Below are 23,908 nucleotides of genomic sequence, written 5' to 3'. Positions count from 1 at the left end.
TTGACATGTAACATAAATGTGAATATACAAGATAAAATAATACTTCAGTCTACCAACAAATCTTGTTAAATCAATATTTTAGTTTTGATTAGATATAATTTTTTGAACGAAATGCACGTGTAACTCACGTGCGCTAGAACATAATCGAGAACTTGGCGGGCAAAACCCCAAGTTTAGGGTTTTACATTTACATTACATCACTTTCTCTGTACTTCAGACAACGAAACTTACTCTGCTCAATCTTCTTCATGGCATGAATGCGCATTGCATCCGAACCCCACCCGATTTTTCCATGGCTTTCGCTACTGGATTTCGTATGCTCCGCGCTTCTCACCGCCAGCTAGCGTTCCTTGCCGGCCCGACCCGGTTCCCTCTGGCGGATAGGGCCCAGTTTGTAGCCAAGGACCGGCGGAGGTTCTTTGCCGTGAAGGCTTCATCTTCGAGGCGGAGGGAGGATGAGCGCGAGGAAGGCAATGGTGGAGTACTGGCGGTGAGTCAGAGAGACGGAAATGGGGGCGGAGGCGAGGGTAGAGTAGTCGTCACTGAGCTGCACAAGGAGGCCACGGAAGCTTACATGGCTTACGCAATGTCCGTGCTTTTAGGTCGGGCTTTGCCTGATGTCAGAGATGGTTTGAAACCCGTCCACAGGAGAATATTGTAAGCTTCGTTGTTACGATGTAATAAGTTTTATGTTGGATAATATTTCCCCATAGTCGCTTGTTTGGCGTACTGGTGCTGGATAAGTGCAATATTTTACGGCATGTGCGGAAAACAATGAATATGTGGAAGAAAATGGGGAGGATGATGTTGAACTTATGTTGTAGGTGTTGGGGTGGTGATAAATATGGTGGTTTTGTAACGACATAAAGCATTTGATTAGCCTGCACTTGGGTAACCATACTAAAAATAATGGTTGTTGGTGCTATTGTATGTATTTTTCTGTTGTTGGCTTGGAGCTTTACTGAGTTTAGTAGTGTGAATTGTGACTTACAAAATTGTTATAATTTTTGTTACTTAGCTGGATGATTAATTTTTTAGTTTATTTTTTGCACTGCATTCTTGAGTACTATTTCAAGTATCATGAAGAAATAATTAGACATCAATTTAACTTCAACTCAATGCAAATGATTCCATTATTTTGAAAGAATAGCAACTGTTAGAAACATGACGCACCGCATTTTATAGATGCTTTTGTAAATTGAGAACTTCTTTTTAGTGCTGCAAATATAATTATTGTGGAAGCTGATATATCACGGGGATTGCGTGTAAAAAAAACAGAATAAGGAACGGACAAATAAAGAAAACATATCCCAACTATTTTTTTGTTTTATAAATTAGTAATTACTCAATAATAGAGAAGAATATTGAGTTCAACAACTGTAACCGCTGGAGCAGGAGAACTAAAAAAGAACTTGCTTGCTGGGAGCGCTAGTACCACGCAGAACATCTTTAAACTAACTTTCTGTTATTGGAATACCAAAGCTTCCTGAACGCAACTGTGACACATATTGGTGTTGCTTTTGCATTTGAATGCTAAAGTGATGTCATTCTACGCTTATTTTGGGTTTTCTTGTGTATAGTTCATATCTAGAATTTATCCGGCTTTTATTCAATCAGTGAGGTTAGTGGTTAAAGGGGGAGATAGAGTTAGATTTTGGGAGGACTGTTGGGTGGGGCTGTCCTCTTTTGATAGGCTCTTCCCTCTGCTTTTCCAGATCTCTCGAGGTCATAATAAGCCCATTTCTCATTTCCGTTCCAGAATTTCACTTTCTTCTTTAGATCCTTTTTCCTGGAATTTAATTTTTCGTCGCGATCTTAGAGATGAGGAGGTGAGTGAGTTCATCAATTTAATGGAGATTTTGGACAGGGTTAGTTTAGAGGAGGGAGTAGACGATGTGAGGGTTTGGGTTCGGGACGCTTCAGGAGTGTTTTCAGTGAAATCCTTTTTTGATTCTTTTTTTCCAGAAGCATCGTTCCCCAATTTTGATCTTTTTAATGCTATTTGGAAAGTTCCGATACCTTACAAAGTAAAGGTTTTCTCATGGATTGCGGTGTTGGGTAGATTGCCGACTTGCGACTTGATCCAAAGGAGGTTTCCAAAATGTTCTCTCAATCCTAATTGGTGTGTGCTGTGCAAGAAAGGAGGAGAGAGTCAGGACCATATGTTGGTCCACTGCCCTTTCTCAAGCTCTCTTTGGTGGCTGGTGCTTAAGGAGTTAGGATTGTTGTGGGTGACACCAAAGTCCACCAGGGATCTGTTCAAGGCAGATTTGGGGGACTCCCTGGGTAGCAAGGGCAGAATTCTGTGGGCAGCTATAACTCATTGCGTTTGTTGGTCAGTTTGGTTGGAAAGGAATAGCAGGATCTTCGAGGATAAAGAAGTTTCGGTTGGAGAAGTTTGGGACAGGGTTAAGTTATCAGTAGCAGCTTGGTTACATAATTTATCAGAATTCCGATCGTTTATGATTTCAGATTTGTATAGAGATTGGAGTTTAGTATTGAAGTAGTTTGTTTTCTCGTCTTAGATTAGTATTAGCTGTGGACCACTGGTTCACCTTTGTAATCAATCTTATATTATTTATATAATATCTTACGTTTCTTATAAAAAAAAAATATTTAATACCTGTTAGCTGTTGTTTTACGCTTGTAAAAAGCTGTTTATCAACTGATCTATACTATTTTATGAACTCTATGCTGAAACTTAAGCTTTCATTGGAGTTAAAAAAGTTTTTACTTATTATTTGAACAGATATGCAATGCATGAATTAGGTCTTTCATCGAAGAAACCTCACAAGAAGTGTGCAAGAGTTGTTGGTGAGGTTGTATTTCATTTTAAAAGAGTCATTTGTCTTGTTATAGGAAGTTTTTACCCCTATATTACGTGCCTCATTTTGTTTAATCATGGCCACATAATAGTATTCGCACTGGAATGTTCTTTTAATGTTGTTTGATTCAATTGCAGGTTCTTGGTAAGTTTCATCCCCATGGAGACAATGCTGTGTATGATTCATTGGTCCGAATGGCTCAGGTACCATTTATGTGGATCAATTAATTTGAAAATGCAACTGATACTGTAAATTTTTATATTTCGTCGATTCACAGCTGATAATCTCACCATTCAAGAATTAAATGCTACTTTTATTGTTCTGAGACCTAATGCTGGGGGAATTCCCACATGAATTGATTTAGATTGTCGTGATTATGTAGTTAGACCAGAAATGAATTTCAAGGACACAGTGGTGATTTATGTCTCATAATAATTTTACCTTGTTGAGTATTTATATTTTTTTCATCAATTTCATTAATACTATAATCTGTACTTTCTAGGATTTTTCCTTGCGATTCCCTCTAATTCGCGGGCATGGAAACTTTGGATCAATCGATGCTGATCCTGCTGCTGCAATGCGGTATACTGAGTGCAGACTGGAGGTATGGTGGTATATATTTATTTTCTCGTTTATGTAACTGTTTATATTGGCACTGATCTTTAGCAAGACTTGGTTTTGAGGAGTGTTGCCAAGCGTTGATAACTGACTCGTCTCAAGATGTCATTAATGTAGTTTGTCACCAATGAGAGGTGAACTTGCTGAATATAAAGTTTCCCCTTCTCTTGAAGCTTCTGTAGCCTGGGTTATTCATGTGTAAATATTTATCATCTTACCTTTGCACATACATTCTGCGTGTGATCCTCTTTGAAATTAATTGTTTTTCTTGCTTGCTACTGATGTCTTTGAGCATTTTTTTTTGTTTTTTTTTTTTTTGGGTATTTGATGGACATTCATATTTCATGGTTGTTTCCTCAGGCACTTACGGAGGCTATGCTTTTGGTGGACCTGGAACAAGATACTGTCAGTGCCCTCTTTTGAATTGCATTTTAGTTTGCAATTTTGAACAACATTTTTGTTTGCTGTAGGTTGATTTTGTTCCAAATTTTGACAACTCTCAAAAAGAACCATCTTTGCTTCCGGCACGCATACCCCATTTGTTGCTGAATGGTGCTTCTGGGATTGCGGTATGATTTTGACCTCTTATATGTTTTATTGCCATTTATATTACTTTTCATGTTCTGGATGGTTGATTTGGGATTCCTTATTTCAACATCAATGTATAAATCTAATGTATTTTGCCCTCAGGTAGGAATGGCGACAAATATCCCACCACATAATCTTGAGGAGCTTGTAGATGCACTATCTGTCTTGATTCACAATCCTGAGGCAACGGTAACGTTTAATGTCATAATCCATATCTCCAGATTTCCTTTACATTTTTTTACATAAACTTTAAATTAATTTCTAAACTTTTAATGTGGCCCTTCCTATTCCATCTACGTGGTTCCTACTTTGTTTTTAGTGAGTTATGTAAGTAACTGTAAACATCTAGTCCGCGATTTTCTCCTTATAGTCTGAAAAGGTTAATATATATGGCCCTGCAAAATCTGTTGAATCATACCGTCTTGTCTGGTGTAATATTCTCACAGTATAGCGTTGACCACGAAGACCCTCCCAGAAATTTATATTTATAAAAATGTAAAACTATGTAGTACTTTTCTTTCTTTAGGGACAATCTGGTTATGAAATTAAAGTTGTTAATGTAGTGTTTATTTGTACTGTACTGCATAAGTCACATTATCCCAAGCCTTCCATAGCAGCATATAATGAAAAGAAAATGAGGGAAAAGAGCAAGATTTCAGTACTTCGCAGTACTGCAGCTTTGAGTTTCACATGAATAAAGATGTTTCATTGACGCAAAGGTTTCTACAGCGTTATCATGGCATGCTATTGTTTATTCCTTTAGTTTTTTGAGTATCTTTATATGGTTGTGATCTATGTTGAATTAAATATTGGGATCAAGACTGTTAAATATTGTGTAAAAATTGGTCTTGAGTCTTGACTCTTCTTTTGTATCTCATGCATGTGTGGCATAACAGTTGCAAGAATTGCTAGAGTACATGCCGGGACCTGATTTCCCAACTGGGGGAACAATAATGGGAAATGTAGGGTAAGTTATTATCCCCTCCTTTCTTGAACGAAACCGAGTGCAAAACAAGTTTTTCAGTTTTAGAAGTATTGTTTATACATAACATGTGCCCTTTAGGAGACACATAAACCATGCTATTGTCCATCTTTTGAGACTTTCTTCTTAAGTTCAATAAAAAATAAACTGTGACAGAATATGAAAAGAAGATGAATTTAGCCTGATTTGGTGTTAAGAAATGGACTTTGATCTAACTCAACCCCAAAAGTTAGCTCAAGAGAGGAAGGTTGTCCTTGTCTATATAAGAAACTCCCAGGAATTCTATCCAACCGATGAGATACATCTCAACATGTGGCATACCTAGGATAAAATGATAATATATTGTATTTTAGTGTTATGAGTGTTTTTTTGCCTTGCATGCATTCACGTGTCTTCAATTGGTTCATGTGCATGGTAAGATATTATCCATGGACACCTGCTGTACATTTGGAGCTGTTACTAGGTGCCAGGTGGGATGTAATTCTTATAGATGACCTCTATTTCTGAAGTTGAGGGAAAGCAGTTGGATGGCAACCTGTCGCATTTATTGTTATTCGATGAGTTCAAGTGCTATGAGGTGGGGAAAAGTGTATCATGTCTTTCTCTTGGCCACTTGCATGAAGACTTGTTACTTGTTTGCTTTGAACCTCTTGTGGAGGTTGAAATTGTTTTTCATGCTGATGACAGCATAATGGTTTTTGTTCTCAGTTGACTGTGAATTTGACGAGTTGATTTTTTGTTTATCAATTGCTTAAATCCATTCCTTAACACAGCATTACCTTTTAGTTCTTATTTATTCCTGTTGATCCACTACATGGTTGGTTTTTTTAATATCTTATTCATTTTTTCAAGCATTTTAGAGGCATACCGAACTGGACGAGGTCGTGTCGTAATCAGAGGCAAGACTGATGTTGAATTAATTGATTCCAAAACCAAACGTTCAGCAATTATAATAAAAGAGGTTTCTTTGATGGTTTAATATTAATTTTCAAATACTTTTATTTTCCCAATTTTAATTGGAATTTCAGTTGAATGTCACTATGTCAATCACAAATTCATTTCATATTTAACAGGTTCCATATCAGACTAACAAAGCATCTCTTGTTGAGAAAATCGCGGAACTTGTGGAGAATAAGGTTTGTAATTACTATGATTGGTTGTCTTTTTCAAATATTTTAAGTTCTGCTTTTTGTTATTGCCAGCCTGCAGACATGATTATATTGTGTGCGTAATATATGCATGTAATACGAGTCATATTTTAATGACCCCATTGATGGTGTTCGCCTGTTTGGTGGAAATGACTTGTGATCTGTTAATGTTTCATTTTATTGTAGGTCATGTTCATATTAGATTTACTTGGACATCGAATGATTGCTGCTAATTATTATCTTTTGTCTAATGCCTTTAAACATGTGAAATTGGCTCCAGATTTAAAATGTTTGGGTGTACCCTGGTTGATGCTTCTATTTGTTTTTCATGGATGTTTTTTGTTTATAAATGTCCATGAGCTGAATTCCACCTATTTGAATGTTATATAACTTTTTAGTTTTTACCTGCATGTTGTCATGTATTACTTTGCCAGGGTGGTGGTTGATAGAAATACAAACATGCTATCCTATGCCATTTATACTCTCGGTTTTCTTTTAGAATCTGACAAATAGTGATACTCCAGGTTTCATGATAATCTTTACTTGTAAATGGGGATATACATGTTTTTTGAATAAGAAACAAGATCATATTACATATATATATATATATATATATAATATAATATAAACTCATGTGATAATTACAAAAAGTGGATAAGATATCTGTTCACGGAGCCCTAAAACTCAAGACATATCAACAACATATTAAGCCTCAATCTTTGACAAAGCCTAAAACCGAGAACATAGCTAACTCTTTAGGATTCGGAATCCACATAGAAGCTCACAACTTGATCTTTCGCCCAACACATTTCACCTGAGTCCGCTATATCTTCGAAAATTCGCTTGTTCCTTTCCAGCCAGACATTACAAGCTGGTCGAATGTATGTTTGTGATTGGGCTTTGTTGGGGCCAGTGTTATGCTTACCTTCCCCTAGAGAAAAACATTTAAAATGATTGGGCTTGTTGGGGCCATTGTTATGCTTACCTTCTGAATTCCAAAGAGAAAAACATTTAAATCTTAAAAGTATCCTAAGTTGGAAACTTTGAATAGTAAGGAAACTTTGAATAGCAAGTAACAAAGGGTGTTCCATCCAAACAAAGCAACCAATTTACCCTTTGGTCTCCCATTAATCATCACTGAAAAGGACACATTCGAAAGATAATGGTTGGGATGCTGGATTGGCTAGAAATGTTACGTTTAGGAGCCCATGGAAATTTATTTCTAGGTCTTACTTGGCTTTCAACCTTTGGTATGGGCGGTGGTTAGAGGGGGGACCGAAGTGAGGTTCTGGGAAGATAGGTGGTGGGGGGAGTCTTCGTTTCGGGATCTATTTCCAGCTTTGTTTCATATTTCTTATGCACATAATATGCATATTTCTGGTGTGTTCTGTTTTGGCACTTTGTGGACCGCTGGTCCACCTCTTATATTGATTTTCCCTATTTTAATATTAATATATTTGTTTCTTATAAAAAAAAAATAATATGCATATTTCTCATTTTGTTTCAAATTCTTTAAACGGCGGAAGACTGCTGGGAAAAGATTAAGATACAAATTGCTATGTTGAGTAGATCTTTTAAAGCATTTCAGAATTTGGCAATCTCGGATTTATTAAGGGATTGGTTTTTTGTTTTTTGTTGATATGATTAAGGAGCTGTTAATTTCTTAGTAATTAGCGGATATCTTGTCCGCCTTTTGTAAGATTGTATCCTCGTATATAATATATAAAGTTTCTTATAAAAAAAAAAGAAGAGTTTTGGCCTTGCTCTCCCACTCAGCGCTGAACTGCTGGAGTCAAAACTGGTTGTTTTGGCGCATTGCTGTCTGGTATTTCAGGCTGGCTCACTGAATTGTTTCTTTTTTTTTCATGCATTTAGCTTCTTACTTTCATTCAAATTATGTTATACTAATTTATGTTGAGGTTTTGAGCTTTTGTTAGGCTTTGGAAGGAATAAGTGACATACGTGATGAAAGTGATCGATCTGGAATGCGCATAGTCATTGAGGTAGTTCATGTTTTGTTTATGAACTTGTATTCTATTTTTTTAGTTGAAAACACGAGTATTTACATTCTCAATTTTCAGTTATACTGAATAATCCTTATGATATTTGAGGTTTTTGGGGTTTATCTCTGTCCTTGAATTGTTTTTGCTTTGTCTCCCAAATTTCCAGATTAAGAGGGGATCAGATCCATCCATTGTCTTGAATAGTCTTTATCGTCAAACAGCTCTGCAATCTACATTTAGCTGCAACATGGTGGGGTAAGTATTTAATAAAGTAGTTTTATAGCTTCTTGCTCTAGATACATCATTTATAGCAATGCAAATTCATCTGTTTAAGTGTTTACAAAGAGAGATGTTCAATGTTCATGTGCACTATTCCCTTAGTATATCGATATCGATTGGAGTTTTTCTGCTGGCTGTTGTCAGTTTACATTGGCAACCTACCTCTTGTAATTTATGTTTATGTACTAAGGTTCAAGATATTGTTTTCTACTCCTCACAAAGCTTGATGGTAACTTAACTAAGGGATCTTGCCTACTGTCATTGTGACTTGTTATTTTGTGTATGTCCATGTTATTCATTCTTCAGAAATAATTTCAGTTTTATTCATGACTTATCCTTGTAAGGTTTTATGGTGATCTCTGAGAATTCCTCTCTCACAATTTTAAATTTTAATAGTCGGTAATCATAAATGACATTATTTCACGTCTGACATGACCTTATGTCTTACATCTTGCTGTTTGTTGGCAACCAAATATCACTATTGACATAAGAAAGTCACTTCTAAAGTCCAACTTGTATTTTAAAAAATACAAGTTTTTGGGTGAGGATGCATCAACTGCCTAGTGAGCCCTGATGCAAATTGGACACTGCATCTTCTTCTGGCTTGACACCTTTTTAGGTCTTAGTTCATAAACAGATTCATTTTTATGTTAAGAGTTATAGGAATTTGAATCCCGATGGAGAAACACAATGAGGTACTTCATATTACCCATGAGGGCATTTTTATAGTATTATTGAATGGAGGAGATATGAAGTCTTACAGGTATATATTTGAGGTGTTTGTTACTTTTCATTTGACTTCCATTTCTTAATTTGAAATGTTATGGAAACTGTTGAAAATCAATAGTTAAGATGGTTTTTTTAATATATCTCGATTATACATAGAATCGTCAAATCAACATGTAATATGATAAAGGACAGAGGCATTTGGTTAAGACATACCTTCATTTTTTTCGTAAAATGGCAGAAGTTTTTGTTTTAAAAAGGGGTGTGGTCAAGGCCATTACATGTTGCTAATAGTGTCTTTTAATCTCTTGTTAGAGCTAGATGTTTTGCAGAAAGATATAAGTGAACCATCTGATGATATCTCTCTAAAAAACCCTCCCGTCGCGATGTCTACGCCTAGCCCATCTCCCTCCTTCTTCCCTTCAGATTTCCGACCATAGATCCGACCGGCCATAGCCCTTAACTCTTCTTCCCGCCCTTTTCTTCTCTCTCCTCCCTGCCTCCCATCTCCCTACTAATCCCGAACCCTTTTTTCGCTTCCTTCCTAGAACCTCTCTTCTTTCTTTTTCCAGCTTTACTTTGACTTCGAACCGACGAGCATTTCCGACTACGATGCCGAGGTGGGTTGGGCGTGGGCAGTACAGATCGGGGTTCTACAAGAGAAGGTCTACACAAGCGAAGAAGCAGTACAGATCGGGGTCCTACAAGAGAAGGTCTACACAAGTGACGAAGGATGTCAGAATCGAACAGAAGCTGTTCATTATCAGAAAGGGCCAGAAAGGGGCTTCGATTTGCCTGATCGAAAGAACGAGGAAAGCGAGTTTCCCCCTGGAGTTAGACGTCATCTCTGCGAAGTGGCTTTGGGCGAAACTTTGGGAGTTCATAAAGAATCCTAACTCTAGCCCCGTTTTCAACAAGTTCAGAGGGCAGGAAGCTGTGGTATCCACGCACAATTACTTCAACAATAGAGGCAGGTTTCTGGAAGTGTTGAAAATAGCGCAGGGGGGTGTCAAGCAGCGTGTAATCATCCCCAGTGGTCGTGCAGAGGGTGGCTGGATTAAGCTGGCCAATCATCTACGCTTCTTTTTACAAAGGGAGAACACCAATGCCTCGGCTTATGGCAGAGATAGAAAGGGGGTCGACTTTTCTAAGCAGCGAGAAACCAAGAAGATGGAGAACATGGAAACGCGAGACCTCTGGGCTAACGAGAATATCCGCCCCTGCTCAGTAAAGGAGTGGCAGAAAGCTATCATCATCACCAAGGCACGGGTCAATATTTCTTGGGAGGCGGTGGTTTCTGTTTTAAGTCAGGATGTTAAGAGAAAGATAGAGATATTTCCATTCCAGGCCAATAAGGCAGCATGGTGGCCTAGAAATGCAGAGGAGGCGTCTTATTTTGTGGGGTTGAAGAAAGGCTATTTTGATAGAGGGGTGACGCTGTTTTTTGAAGGTTGGAGAGCAGAGGTCAATAGAGAAGTAGAGATGTTTGCTTGCTGCAATAGCTGGGTGAGGATCTTTGGCTTGCCTTGGGATTTATGGTCAAATGATCTATTCAGGAGTGTGGGGGAACTGTGCGGAGGATTACTGGATATTAGCCAAGACACCATCTTTCTTCGAGACTTGTCGGCTGCCAAAATTAAGGTGGTCGGGCCACAAGGAGGATTCATCAACGGCTTTGTGCAAATTCCAACACCTCGAGGCCTCTTGATGGTGCGACTTGAAGTGGTAACGGTCAACCCAGCAGCTTATGAGTATTATGAAAAGCGCTCTTACGCTCAAGCAGTGATGAACGGACCTAAAGGGATAATAGGACGACGAGCAGGGAAGGAAGCAGTGGAATTAGGAAAGGATCCCTCTTTGGAAGTCGATGGTGAACAAGGACTGAAAAAGACTGAAACAGTGCATCTAGCAGATAAGCTTAAGGGGCAAGTAGTTGTTAACAACCGGAATAGTGAAAAGGACGTGATAGTGGAGAATATTTCAGATAAGGGGATTCCGCATCGAACCCCTTTGGAAGCAGGAGGCAGCAGTGATAGATCATGGGCTTCAGAACCTATTCTAGGAGGTTGTCAAGTCAAAATTCTGAAAAGGTTATGCCCAAAAGTGGTGGGCGAATTTCAACGAAGAATAATTCAGCCCTTGAGGGCGTTTGAAGAGGCTACGACAGAGACAAATTCTAAAGAGAAGGGCAAAGGGTTGGAGAGTCCTTCATCTCCACATTTTAAGTTTGTGTACTCAAGAAGACAAGAAAGAGCTGCAGGAAACGCTGGGAACAGTGAAGGGAATTGGTACACAGACCCGTTAGGAATTGGTTTACAAGGTCATACAAGTGACTGCTTGGGGATTATTGAGGATGAGATTCTTCAAGAAACAGGGGGCGATTTGTCTTCGGAGGATTCTGATTCGTTCACCGATAGTTCAGTAGTAGGCGACTCCCTTGTCAATTCCCCGTCAAGCTCATGTCTCGAGGACATGAGGGGCATCTTCGCAACAGACACAGGTTCGTACTCTATTCCTTCACAGGGACACGTGAGCGATTCTGAACCCAAGTCGGATCCGTTGGCGATTCTAGTCAATCCCAGCCCTTTTAACCCTTCAAATCTTTTGTCTTCTGTTGGGAGGGGGGTAGGTGCAGGGGGGGTAGAACCAAGGCCAAGGGTGAATGATAAGCCATTAATGTCGGAGGAGCGAGCAAGAAAGGAGGAGGCTGGGGTTTCGGCGGCTGTCAAGGAGGAATTAATCAAAGATTGTCTCGATAAATTGGAGGTGCGAAGAGTCAGCTTTGGAATTCCAGAGGCTGTGGTCTTAAATTAAAGAGTCCCAAGGTGTGGTCTACTTAGGGCGATACAGTTGTTTTATGCGGATTTTCTCATGGAACATTAGAGGGGGAGGCTCGAGCAGTAGGAGAGGGCTGATCAGAACAATACTACGTAGAGAGAAACCGGATGTAGTGGTCCTTTTGGAAACTAAAAGACAGCGGGTGGACAGGAGGTACTTAGCAAGCCTCTGGAAATCAAGATTTATAGAATGGGTGGAATTACCGGCGTTGGGCAGATCTGGAGGCATTTTGGTGGCGTGGGATCCCCGGACGGTGATAGTGAAGGATAATTTGATTGGGGAATTTTCTGTATCTATTGAAATAGTAAAGGATACCAACTCAACGTGGTGGTTTTCGGCAGTCTACGGGCCATGCGAACCAAGAGCTCGACAGATTTTTTGGGATGAATTAGCAGGTTTGAAGGAGATTTGTGGCCCGTTATGGTGTGTAGGTGGAGATTTCAATGTGGTCAGAACATTGAGCGAGAAAATGAACAGCAGCACTTTAACCAGTAGCATGAGAGCCTTTGACGCTTTGATTAACGAGCTAGAACTGTATGATCCTTCCTTGTTGAACGCAAAATTCACTTGGTCAAATATGAGGGCTTCACCCATTTGGTGTAGGCTGGATAGATTCTTGCTATCGGGGGGATGGAAAGAGGTGTTTGGGTGCGGTAGGCAATCAGTGCTACCGAGAATTACTTCCGATCACTTTCCTTTGATCCTGAATACATCGAAGGAAGAGTGGGGGCCTACACCCTTCAGATTTGAAAATATTTGGCTTAAGCACAAAACCTTCAAGGAGGAATTCACCAACTGGTGGTCGAGTCAAAATCCTCAAGGCTGGGAAGGCTACAGATTTATGAGCAAACTGAAGGGAACGAAATCGGAGATTAAGAGGTGGAATGTACAAACTTTTGGAAACCTAGACATGAGGAGATATGAGCTGGAAAACAAGATTCAAATGCTGGATACTCAAGAATGGGAAGGTACGGGATCGGATAATGTGGCGGAGGAAAGTAGAGCTGTCAAAGCTGAGTTAGAGGAGTTAACATGTAGGAAATTGCAAATGGAAGCCCAGAAGGCAAAAGTCAAATGGTTAAAGGAAGGGGACTGCAACTCAAAGTTTTTCCATTCGTTACTTAGCCAAAGGAGAAGCAGGACAAGTATAGAGAGGTTGGAATTGGAAGACAGAACTGTGAGCTCCAATAAAGAAATTATCAGATCAGCAATTATAGAGTTTTTCACAAAACTCTATAGCGAACCAGAGAGAGGGGGGTGGGGTATTGAAGGGGTAGAATGGAGCGCAATTGATGGAGATTCTATGGAGAAGCTCGAGCTACCTTTTATGGAGGAGGAAATTAAAAAAGCAGTGTTTGATTGTGAAGGATCAAAAGCTCCGGGACCGGATGGTTTCTCAATGGAAGTTTATAAGGAGTGTTGGCAAACGATTAAAGAGGACTTAAAGAGAGTGTTTAAGGAATTTTATGAGGGTGGTGTTGTGAATGGAGTAACGAATGAGACATACATTTGTTTGGTCCCAAAAAAGAAAGAGTCACTACGCATTAGGAACTTTAGACCGATTAGCCTAGTCACTAGTCTTTACAAGATAATCGCTAAGGTGCTAGCTTCGCGTCTTAAGAAGGTGCTTGAGATCACAATTGCACATTCACAGAGTGCCTTCATTGAAGGCCGTCAAATCTTGGATTGCTGTTTGATAGCGAATGAGACAGTGGAGGAATTCAGAATGAAAAAGAAAAAAGGCTGGGTTTTCAAGGCTGACTTTGAGAAGGCATATGACAACGTTAATTGGAGATTTCTGGATTTTGTTCTCCTTAAGAAAGGATTTGGGAATAGATGGAGGAAATGGATTAATGGATGCCTCAACAATGTTAAGTTTTCGGTTATTGTCAACGGGAGACCGACTGGTACTTTTAAGGGGGAGAAAGGGTTACGACAGGGAGACCCGCTGTCCCCGTTCTTATTTAACTTGGTGGCGGATGTTTTGGGACGCTTGATTGACAAGGCAAAGGCGTTAAACATCTTTAGAGGTTGGGAGATAGGGAGGGATAGAGTTGAGGTCTCTCACATTCAATTTGCCGATGACGCTTTGTTTTTTGCGCTTAATGAGGATCACGTGAGGCTGTTGATGGATATTCTGGTTGTTTTTTGTGATATGTCCGGTTTGAAAATCAATAAGGACAAAAGTGCACTCTTGAGCTGTAATTGTGATAAAGAAGTGGAGGAAGGGTTGGCTAGGGAGATCGGCTGTGGGGTGGAAGCATGGCCCATTCAATACCTAAGAGTGCCATTGGGAGGGAACCCCTTAAGGGTCTCATTCTGGGAGCCAGTAACCTTTAAGATGTCCAAAAGGCTAGCTGGATGGAAGAAAGCTTTCCTTTCGAGAGGTGGCAGACTAACGCTAATCTCGGCAGTAATGAGTGCCCTCCCCGTGTACTACTTGTCGTTGTTTCGGATCCCAAGAGGAGTTGCAGAGGATATGGAGAAACTTATGCGGAACTTCTTGTGGGATGGACCGGATGGGGAGGCTCATTGCCACCTGGTAGGCTGGGACAAAGTTTGTAGACCTAAAGATAGAGGAGGATTGGGAATAGGTAACCTATGCCTTCGGAACAAGGTTCTGTTGGGTAAATGGTGGTGGAGATTTTCGTCGGAGGGGGACACTTTTTGGAAGAAAATCATAGCGAGCAAATACGGAGTTCAAGAGAATGGATGGGATGCGGGATTGGCTAGACATAACACGTTTAGAAGTCCGTGGAAATTCATATCAAGGACGTATATGGCTTTCAGTCACTCTGTGAGGGCAGTGGTTCTAGGGGGAGATAGATTTCGATTCTGGGAAGATTGCTGGGTGGGGAATTCTAGTTTTAAGGACCTCTTTCCTAATCTCTTTCAGATATCTAGGGAGCACAATAGGCAGATTTCTTTTTTCGTCTGTCGAGACTCGTCTTTTTCCTCTAACTCTTTGACCTGGAACTTGCATCTTAGACGCGATTTGAGGGATGCTGAATTGAGCCAGCTAGGTAACCTGCTGGAAGTTTTGAGGGGGGTGAACTTAGTAGAGGGAGCGGAGGATGTGAGGAAATGGGTTTGGGACAGTTCCGGAGTCTTTTCGGTAAAGTCCTTCTTCGAGTCTTTCTTTCCAGAGGAGCGTTTCCCAAGCTTCCCTCTTTTCTACCCAATCTGGAAAGCCGCTATTCCGACAAAGGTTCAGATTTTCTCATGGACAGCTGCGTTGGAAAGATTGCCTACCTGCGACTTGATTCAAAAGAGGCTCCCAAACATGTCCCTTAGCCCAAACAGGTGTGTGCTATGCAAGCAGGGAGGAGAAACTCAAGATCACATGATTATTCATTGCCCGTATTCAGGGAACTTGTGGAACCTGGTCCTCAAGGAATTGGGATTATCTTGGGTAATCCCGAAAACAACGAAAGATCTTTTTGCCACTGATCTAGGAGGTTTGCTAGGTGAAAAAAGGAGAGTTCTTTGGCTAGTAGTGGTTCATTGCGTGTGTTGGTCGATATGGTTGGAGAGGAACGGAAGAGTTTTTGAAGATAGTGAAGAATCAGAGAAGGAAACTTGGGATAAAATCAAATTGAGAGTTGCCACGTGGGCTCTCAAGGGTTCTAACTTTAAATCTTTGTCTATGTTAGACTTGTATAGGGATTGAAAATTGGCTTTGATCTAGATTGTTAGAGGCCCTTTTTGGCTTTGAATATAGCTAGCTAGCGTGGATCGCTGGTCCACTTTTTGTAATCTATCATTTTCATTTATATATAATACATATGTTTCCTATAAAAAAAAAAAGATGTTTTGCAGAAAGACTTTTTTTTTTTTTTTTTGCAGAAAGACATTTAGTCACTCCTCGCAATGGTGATGGCATTTTTCCTTTATTTGTGGAAATCCCGTGGGGAATATTTTTTGCATGATGTTATTTTATGTCATTGTTTCATATTATTTACGTTTATTTTCTATTTTTCTTCAAATGTATATTGTTGGAATGCAATATTTCCTCCTTTATGATCTACTATTAATCCTATTCGCTTAGATTGCCCATCTCTGCAGATTAATTTAAAATATGTTTCTTCTGTACTTACCCTTCTCAAATTCTTCGTCTCAGAATTCTCGATGGTCAACCTAAACAGATGGGTTTAAAGGAAATTCTTCAGGTTACAAGCACTCATTTCTATATACTTTGATACGTTTGTGGAGGTTTATGAGCATTCACTTGATATTTTGAATCACATTGTTCATTTATTTTTCTGTATTCATTTAGCTATTGACTGACAAAATTGAGTTCTTATCATGAACCTTATACGTTAAAAGATATTGATTCAGTATCTTGGATGGTGAAATCAAAAAGTCCTACTGACTTGCCATCATCAGAAATTTAAGAACTGGTTGATTGATTGAAATTTTTATGCGTGTTCATTTTTACTGCACACGACTGTTTCGCATTAGCATTAGCATTAGCATTAGCATTAGCATTACAATATTAAGCTGTAAATAACGTATAAATAATAAGACAAGGATCAAAATTTTATGTGTCAATGTATCAAGAAAATGGTGGATTTTACATATAACAGTTTACTAAGGTTGAGTATCTTTAGATAAAGGATTTATATGTTGGCTGACCAAGGAACATACTTTCACGTGTCTTTTAGAATTTTTTACTTGTGGAAATCGGAATTTGTTGATAAGTATGGAGCATCTTGTCCTTTGGGGGCCTATTCAGTATTTGACTTAAAGATGTGGTGTGAAATGATTGAGAACAATGGATTGAAACCACCCTTAATATATACATCAATAAAAGTACACCGCGTGTATTTTAGAATAATTCAAAAACTATTTTCTGGAAGCTTTGCACAAGATGGAAATTAGGCCATACCATGTAGAGGACAATATTATGCTTTGTTGATCAATAGCAAACACGCTAACAAAAAAAATCAAAGCATTACAAAGCATTAAATTAGAACGCAAGTTCAGTATCCACTGAGTGGGAAGAATTGTCAAGTAAAAGAAACTTGTTGAAAACTAACTTGAGACCAAGGGTTTGTTATAGCTTCTGGTAGTTGTGATAAATCTATATGGTTAATCCACTCTCTCTCTATGGGGATCGATTGATGAGTGCATTGACTTTTCTAGGCATGAATTGATTTCGAATGCCTCTGCTGCATATATTTCTTTATTTGACTCGTTGCTATTGCTCTTTTTGTGCATTGGATCACACTGTTTCCTTTCCATGGTTTAAAATTTGTCGTCCTTTATTATTAGGAACGAAGCACTAAAATGCTTATGTTGGCACAAAAGTTTAGGAATTTAGATGTGTGGACTGGAGTGTCAGTTCTTGTTTTCCTATCAATTGCTATTCATTATCTTGTGTTCTGGTGGTTCTGAATTTTTGTGATGTCTTATACATGGCGTACAATGCCGTTTCCCACACATACACATTCTCACCCACCCTACCTCTCTCTGTATTTAGCACTAGGTTAAAGTTGATGTGTATGAAAATAGTTTTATATAAATGTTCTTTTATCCGTACAGGCATTTTTGGATTTTAGATGTTCTGTGGTTGAAAGGCGTGCTAAATTTAAACTCTCACAAGCACAGGATCGTTATCATATTGTTGAGGTATAACCTTACAAATTCAAAGTTTAATTGTATTACTAAGTAACAACCAGATTCATTTTCTGAATTGTGCAAAAGCGAGTATGATAGAGCAAATGACTCCTTGAATTATCATGTCTTAAGAAGTAAAGAGATTTCTGTTGTCACCTGTTATTTAGTAATGAATGGAAAAGGTTGATTGTCTTCTGGTATTTATCATTAGCCGCAATTGTTTTGTCATATTCGTTGCTGATATACATTTCTGTTTGGTGTGGGAACAAAGGGTATCATAACAGGACTTGATAATCTGGACAAAGTCATCAACATAATCAGAAGGGCACCAACCCATGTATTAGCATCTGATCATTTACAAAGAGGCAAGTCGTTTTTCTCTCTAACTTGTTGCTTTGTAAAAAAAATTATTTTGTAGGCTCGTCTTCCAAATACTACAGAAGTTAAGGAAATGAATAAACCATCCATTTTGTTCCCGATTCTATAAGTTTCAACATTTTTGTTGACACAGTGATTTTTAAGTGCTGAGTTGTGTTTAATTAATACCTTGGTACAAAGTGGTCGGTTTGGGTTTTGGATTGCATGATTCATGTTTACTGTATTTTCATTGTTTCCTTTGGTCTTTGTGCGTCTTTCTGTACTAAGTTGATTGAGGACCATTTAATTCTGCTGGATGTTCGAAAATTTGTTATTGCTGAAATGTCTGTTGCTTTATAGTTAACAAAAAAGTTTATTTTGTCGCAGAGTTCAACTTGACTGACAAGCAAGCAGAAGCAATTTTAGATATAAGCCTTCGAAGGCTTACATTTCTTGAGGTGCTTTATCTTGTGATTCCTCTATTTTCCACATGTGTGTGTGGTATTTGTCTAATATTGACTGCTTTCTCTATGGTGTTATGCAGAAAAATAAGTTTGTTGATGAGGGAAAGTCTTTGACTGAACAAATTACGAAGCTACACGAACTTCTCTCAAGTAAAAGACAAATACTAAAGGTTTTTTTCTCATAGAGTTTCTTTTTTCTTTTATTCAAGTGAAGTTGTATCCTTGCAAGCTCCAATTCCATGGCCATGCTTATGAGTTTATGTCAAGTGAGTGAAGGGATTTATTTGTATTTTGTTTACAGTTTTCTTTTCCCTCTTTTTCTTCTTTTTGATGTTGCATCCGGCTTATCGTATACTGGAGTGTCGAAGTTCACTGCTTAACAATTGTTATCCATCTACAAGAACAAATTCTGTTTGATGATTTTTTTGTTTGCTAATTTGACCTAACAAAAGGCCAGTGAAGCCGCTTTCCTTGGGATGCCAAAGACTGTTTTTCTTTGTCTTCATTTTATTGTAATTGTCTTGATTGTTTAGCCCGTGTATGCATTTCTTGAGTGCTGGCAGTTCCATTTCGTGTCATCTTTGGCGTCAACTTTAAGTTAGTGAATTTCCATTTTATCAAGTTGTTCATGTTTCATTGTAGTTGATAGAAGAAGAAGCGGTTGAAATAAAGAATAAATTTTCTACTCCACGGCGATCAATGCTGGAAGACAGCTACAATGGTCAAGTTGAAGATATTGATGTTATCCCAAATGAGGAAATGCTACTGGTACTTCACCTACCTTGTTCTTTTTTATAATAAAATTGTCCATTTTGTTTGTGCTTCCAGAGGTTCTTGCTTCCACTTACAGGCCCTCAGCGAAAAAGGTTATCTAAAAAGAATGAGGCCTGATACTTTTAATCTCCAAAACCGTGGGACTATTGGGAAATCAGTAGGGAAGCTGAGAGTAAATGATGCGATGTCTGATTTTATTGTTTGTCGTACCCATGATCACGTTTTGTACTTCAGGTATTTGCATCGACTTTCTCTCTATTAGTTTTGTTTTTATGAGTAGAAATTTGTTTATTATTCTTTTTTTGTTCAACTTTACTTGCTTAACATCAGATTTTAATGTCTAAAACTTGTCTCGTGTTGGAAACTCACCCATCTAAAACTTGTTTCATGAAAGAAATTCATCATATTTTTTGAATCAATTTGGAAATTGTAGAGTTTCTTTACCACAATCTCGGATAAAACACACATCCTCTGCTTCCTGCTAAATCCTGCTTCACAAATGTAAATGAGGGCCACGCTGAAATAGCAACACAATCTATATGACATTTTAGATATCTTTTGCATGTGTTGGAGATAATATACGACTTCTTACTCCTCTAGATATGTATAGAACATTATAGATGTTAATTGATTATCATAAAGCCTACCAAAAGAATTGTTTATCGAATTTAATGGTTAGATCGGAAATATACGGACTTAAGAATGCTCTTGAGAATATCTGTATTGTCATGTTGCCATGAGATTTACAGGTCTGCAATTACAACCATGTAGGTTTAGGAGGATAAAACGTCTCATATTTTCCTTTCGCTTACCCTTTCAAACTGGTATGCATATGGAAGATTGATCTTAGCTAGGTTATCAACATGACATTCTTGGGCTACTATGGCTCCCTTTCAATCTTAATTTCGTATTAAAAAAGTGAACCCAAGGTTATGATGTGAAAGAATATTGAACAAAATGAATGATTTTCGTCGCTTCATTCATCCTGAAAATGATTATAACTTAGAGCTAAAATATTACAATCTTATCTGGAGAAAAGGAAAATGTGTAGAATTTCTGAGTTTAGAAATGAGATCCCTGATCCGTTGATTGCAGGTTTGGTACATAGATTCAAAACTTTGCTGTAATTTAGATTGTGGAAGTGATAAAGTTTGATTGGGAAAAAATCCCGCGACTAGGGCTATATACTCTGTTGGGCAAATGTGGAATTATGGAGTATTTTTCATAAATCCATATTAAAATGGTATCATATATAAAAAGATAACTTTATCTTTTGTGATTTGTTTTTTATTGATAGACATCACCACTACCTTCTCTGAGCTAAAGCTTTCACCATAACATCAGTTTCAGTTTATGCATTTGTCTGTGAGTTTCCAGAGGGGTAACCTGGTTGTGTTATGATTAGTATGACATTACTTAACCTGTGTTTAAAATTTCCACAGTGATAAAGGAACGGTGTACTCAGCTCGTGCCTATAGAATTCCCGAATGCAACAGAGCTGGTGCTGGTACACCACTAGTCCAGGTATTGTCTTGCTCTACTTGATCTTTTAGTTTGTCTTTTTAAATTCTCATATTATATTTTTTGTGGTTAATATTTTACTCTAAATCCAGATCTTGTCCTTATCTGATGGCGAGAGAATAACTTCCATCATTCCTGTGAGTGAATTTGAAGCAGATCAGTACCTTATGATGCTAACCATGAACGGATACGTCAAAAAAGTTTCTTTGAATTACTTCTCATCAATAAGATCAACCGGAATCATAGCAATTCAGCTGGTTTGCCCATGTCCCTGTTCCTTGAATTTTTTGATATTTTTTAGGTCTGAAACCTAACTTGGAAATTTCAGGTTCCCAGTGATGAATTGAAATGGGTGAGGCGCTGTACAAATAATGATTTTGTAGCCATGGCGTCTCAGAATGGAATGGTCATTCTGTGTGCTTGTGAGAATGCAAGTTTATAATACTCATCTAAACTATTGGCCTGATGTCATTTTTTTGGGTGGGAGATAAATATTGGAACTGGAGTTGTACAAACATTCCTGTTTTCGCAGCCATTAATATCATCTGTGACGGGTGATTATGCGCCTGGCCTTACATTAAACTATTTGATCTGTCTTTACTCTGTTCCAATGATTTGTTTTCTAGGTTAGAGCGCTTGGAAGGAACACGAGAGGTGCAGTTGCCATGAGACTCAAACAAGGGGATAAAATGGCAAGCATGGACCTGATCCCAGCATCTTTGTGCAAAAAACAAGAAAACTCAGAAATGCAGCAGACTCAGTAATTTCTCAATCTTATTTTGAAAATGACACTTCACCACTTGAGCAACATATTATTTGACAAATTTCTTGAAAAAGCATCTTTATATAGCGTGGTTGATTGTAGTTCTTAAATGTATTATTTCTTGTTTCCATGTATGATTTATATAGTAATAGTGCTAGTATACATCTATTTTTGCTGCTCAATATTACATTTTTTGTCTGCGTTCGAGCATCATCTCCTTGTAGATTATCCTATTGCTGTACTATGGTAAGATTTTAAACTCAAGAGTGGTTAGTGATGTTGTTTCTATTTGTCTTTGTATGAGATTAGACTTTCACTTGTCGCTTCCTGTTTTTTTAGTTATAATTTGTCATTAAAGATCTACAACTGTTTCTTGGTTATAATTTAATTATAATTTATCATTAGAAGTTTGCCAACTGTTTCTTGGTTTATTTGGTTAGTGGTAGGAGCTTAAGCGGTCCGTGGCTGCTGTTCATATCTGAAAGTGGCTTTGGCAAAAGAGTTCCTCTTAGCAGCTTTCGAATGTCACCATTGAATAGAGTTGGTCTGAAGGGTTATAAGGTGGGTTTCCTTCTCATCGGGGGATAAATAAAAAAGATCATCGATTTTGTTCCCTCCTTTGGGAGAGAGAACAGTTAGCTTAAGCAACAATAATACACAGTCCATACTCCATACTATAAAGATCAGTTAAATTCTGTTGTTACATGCTCATTATGTGCTGTAATGGTGCAGTTTTCCTCTGAAGATCGTCTGGCTGCCGTTTTTGTAGTTGGGTTCTCTGTAGGAGGTAATGCGTTCTTCAACTTGGTATGTTATTCTAATCAATAATGGAATACGCAAGTAACATGAATGGATTCTGAGCAGAAGATGGAGAGAATGATGAACAAGTTGTGTTGGTCAGCCAAAGTGGAACTGTGAACAGGATCAAGGTTAGGGACATCTCCATTCAGTCTCGATATGCAAGGTATTATGAGTTCTTTTTCCTGATTTTCTATTGTTTAGTACACCTGTTATCTGAAATGTAGTGATTCTCTTGTAAACATGATCAACTTTTCTTGTCTGCCTTCGAGTATCAATAACCAAACAAGAAACCCATTTGCTAGTAAATGTAATTTATTATCATTGTGCTGTCTTCTCTTGATTATGTGAAGCAGGCTGGCCGGACACGCCAAGCTACTTTTAAGAATTGATCCCCCCTCATTCAAAATGGTCTTGTAATAACCCAACCTTGTTTGACTCGAGATAGACATGATCTAGGTCTCGTAAATGTAAAAAGTAGTGTTTTTTTAAGTGCACATGTAAAAAATACATCACTCTCACTCTACTTAGAGATGAAAGTTCAAAATCTGCATTCTAGATTGAAAAAAATATATGTTCCCACCAAATAACCACATAAACCAAATACCCAACCCGTGTTCCTTTGTTCAACGGTAAGAGAAATCTGAGTGGTAACTAAATCACATATTGTGCTCATGCTCCCAATTCCCATTCACTCATTTTCCTGAAAAATAGAACCTGTGCACATACTGTATTAGTAATGTGAAGATGATGTCGCAGAAATATAAGTTTAGTTTATTTGACATGATATCCCCTTGCACAATCGAGTACATTTTTGTAGTGGCACAGGGTTTAGGATCGCAACTGGAATTCAGATCACTTAGTTGCTGGAGGTGGTGTCGATCATTTAGCTCTCATTTTCTGACTTTTCTCACCTCCTTTTCCGCTGCTTTCACTTCTTTTCCAGAGGAGTGATATTGATGCGCCTCGAGCATGCTGGAAAAATTCAATCAGCTTCCCTGATATCAGCAGCAGAAGTAGAGTCTGAAGAAGTTCCGGCTGCTGATGCTGAAGCGTGAAGATGATATTTAAATGGAAATTTTAAGTTCTTTCTCTCTTGGTTGGGCTAGCCATGATGGATGGTATGTAAACTCTGTAAATACTATATTCTTGTAGTATTTTGCCATATGGACCTCTCTTTATGTAGCTTAATAGAAGGTTTCTGTCTTATTATGCTGCAAGTTAAGAGGAAAACGTTTACTTCTGATCCCGTTTCCTTTGCCTTTTGGCCTGTCGCCTTGTATAACATAGCACGAGAATTGTTTTGTTCAAAGAGAAGGGAATTGATTTCTTGTAGGAAGACAATCTGTCACTTGCACTGAGCTGATTCGAAAGTACGTCCACCGTGGGCTCACATTTGATAATTTTGAATACGAATCAATCGTTATATGAGCTAGCTCGAAAAAGTCGAGTGAACCTAAGTCCAAATTCGGTCCAAATAATAATACTACTACTACTAATAATAATAATAATAATAATAATAATAACAATGATAATAATAAAGCCAAATTCCAATTGGCAAGAATAACGTCAAACACAAGCTTTTCTTTCATATACCAGATCAAA

General features: G+C 38.3%; 1 protein-coding gene across 1 annotated transcript; it reads left to right on the top strand.

Moving 5' to 3' along the window:
* The first annotated feature begins 168 nt into the window (after nucleotides 1-168).
* LOC140886513 (DNA gyrase subunit A, chloroplastic/mitochondrial) lies at nucleotides 169-23,642 on the top strand. Its single transcript, XM_073293111.1, has 27 exons — nucleotides 169-657; nucleotides 2,750-2,819; nucleotides 2,963-3,028; nucleotides 3,328-3,429; nucleotides 3,804-3,848; nucleotides 3,914-4,012; nucleotides 4,134-4,220; nucleotides 4,928-4,998; nucleotides 5,866-5,974; nucleotides 6,087-6,149; nucleotides 8,099-8,164; nucleotides 8,331-8,419; nucleotides 16,128-16,176; nucleotides 17,552-17,638; nucleotides 17,898-17,991; nucleotides 18,371-18,441; nucleotides 18,528-18,617; nucleotides 19,090-19,215; nucleotides 19,298-19,455; nucleotides 20,664-20,745; nucleotides 20,835-20,999; nucleotides 21,071-21,172; nucleotides 21,369-21,502; nucleotides 21,946-22,066; nucleotides 22,238-22,292; nucleotides 22,370-22,469; nucleotides 23,250-23,642. Exons 1-27 carry the CDS (start codon nucleotides 254-256, stop codon nucleotides 23,359-23,361), a joined length of 2,817 nt encoding a protein of 938 aa, XP_073149212.1. The 5' UTR covers nucleotides 169-253; the 3' UTR covers nucleotides 23,362-23,642.
* The last annotated feature ends 266 nt before the right edge of the window (nucleotides 23,643-23,908 follow it).

Source organism: Henckelia pumila, chromosome 3, assembly GCF_033568475.1.
Source record: "Henckelia pumila isolate YLH828 chromosome 3, ASM3356847v2, whole genome shotgun sequence".
Lineage (NCBI taxonomy): Eukaryota > Viridiplantae > Streptophyta > Magnoliopsida > Lamiales > Gesneriaceae > Henckelia > Henckelia pumila.
This window is presented reverse-complemented; position numbering and strand designations above follow the sequence as displayed.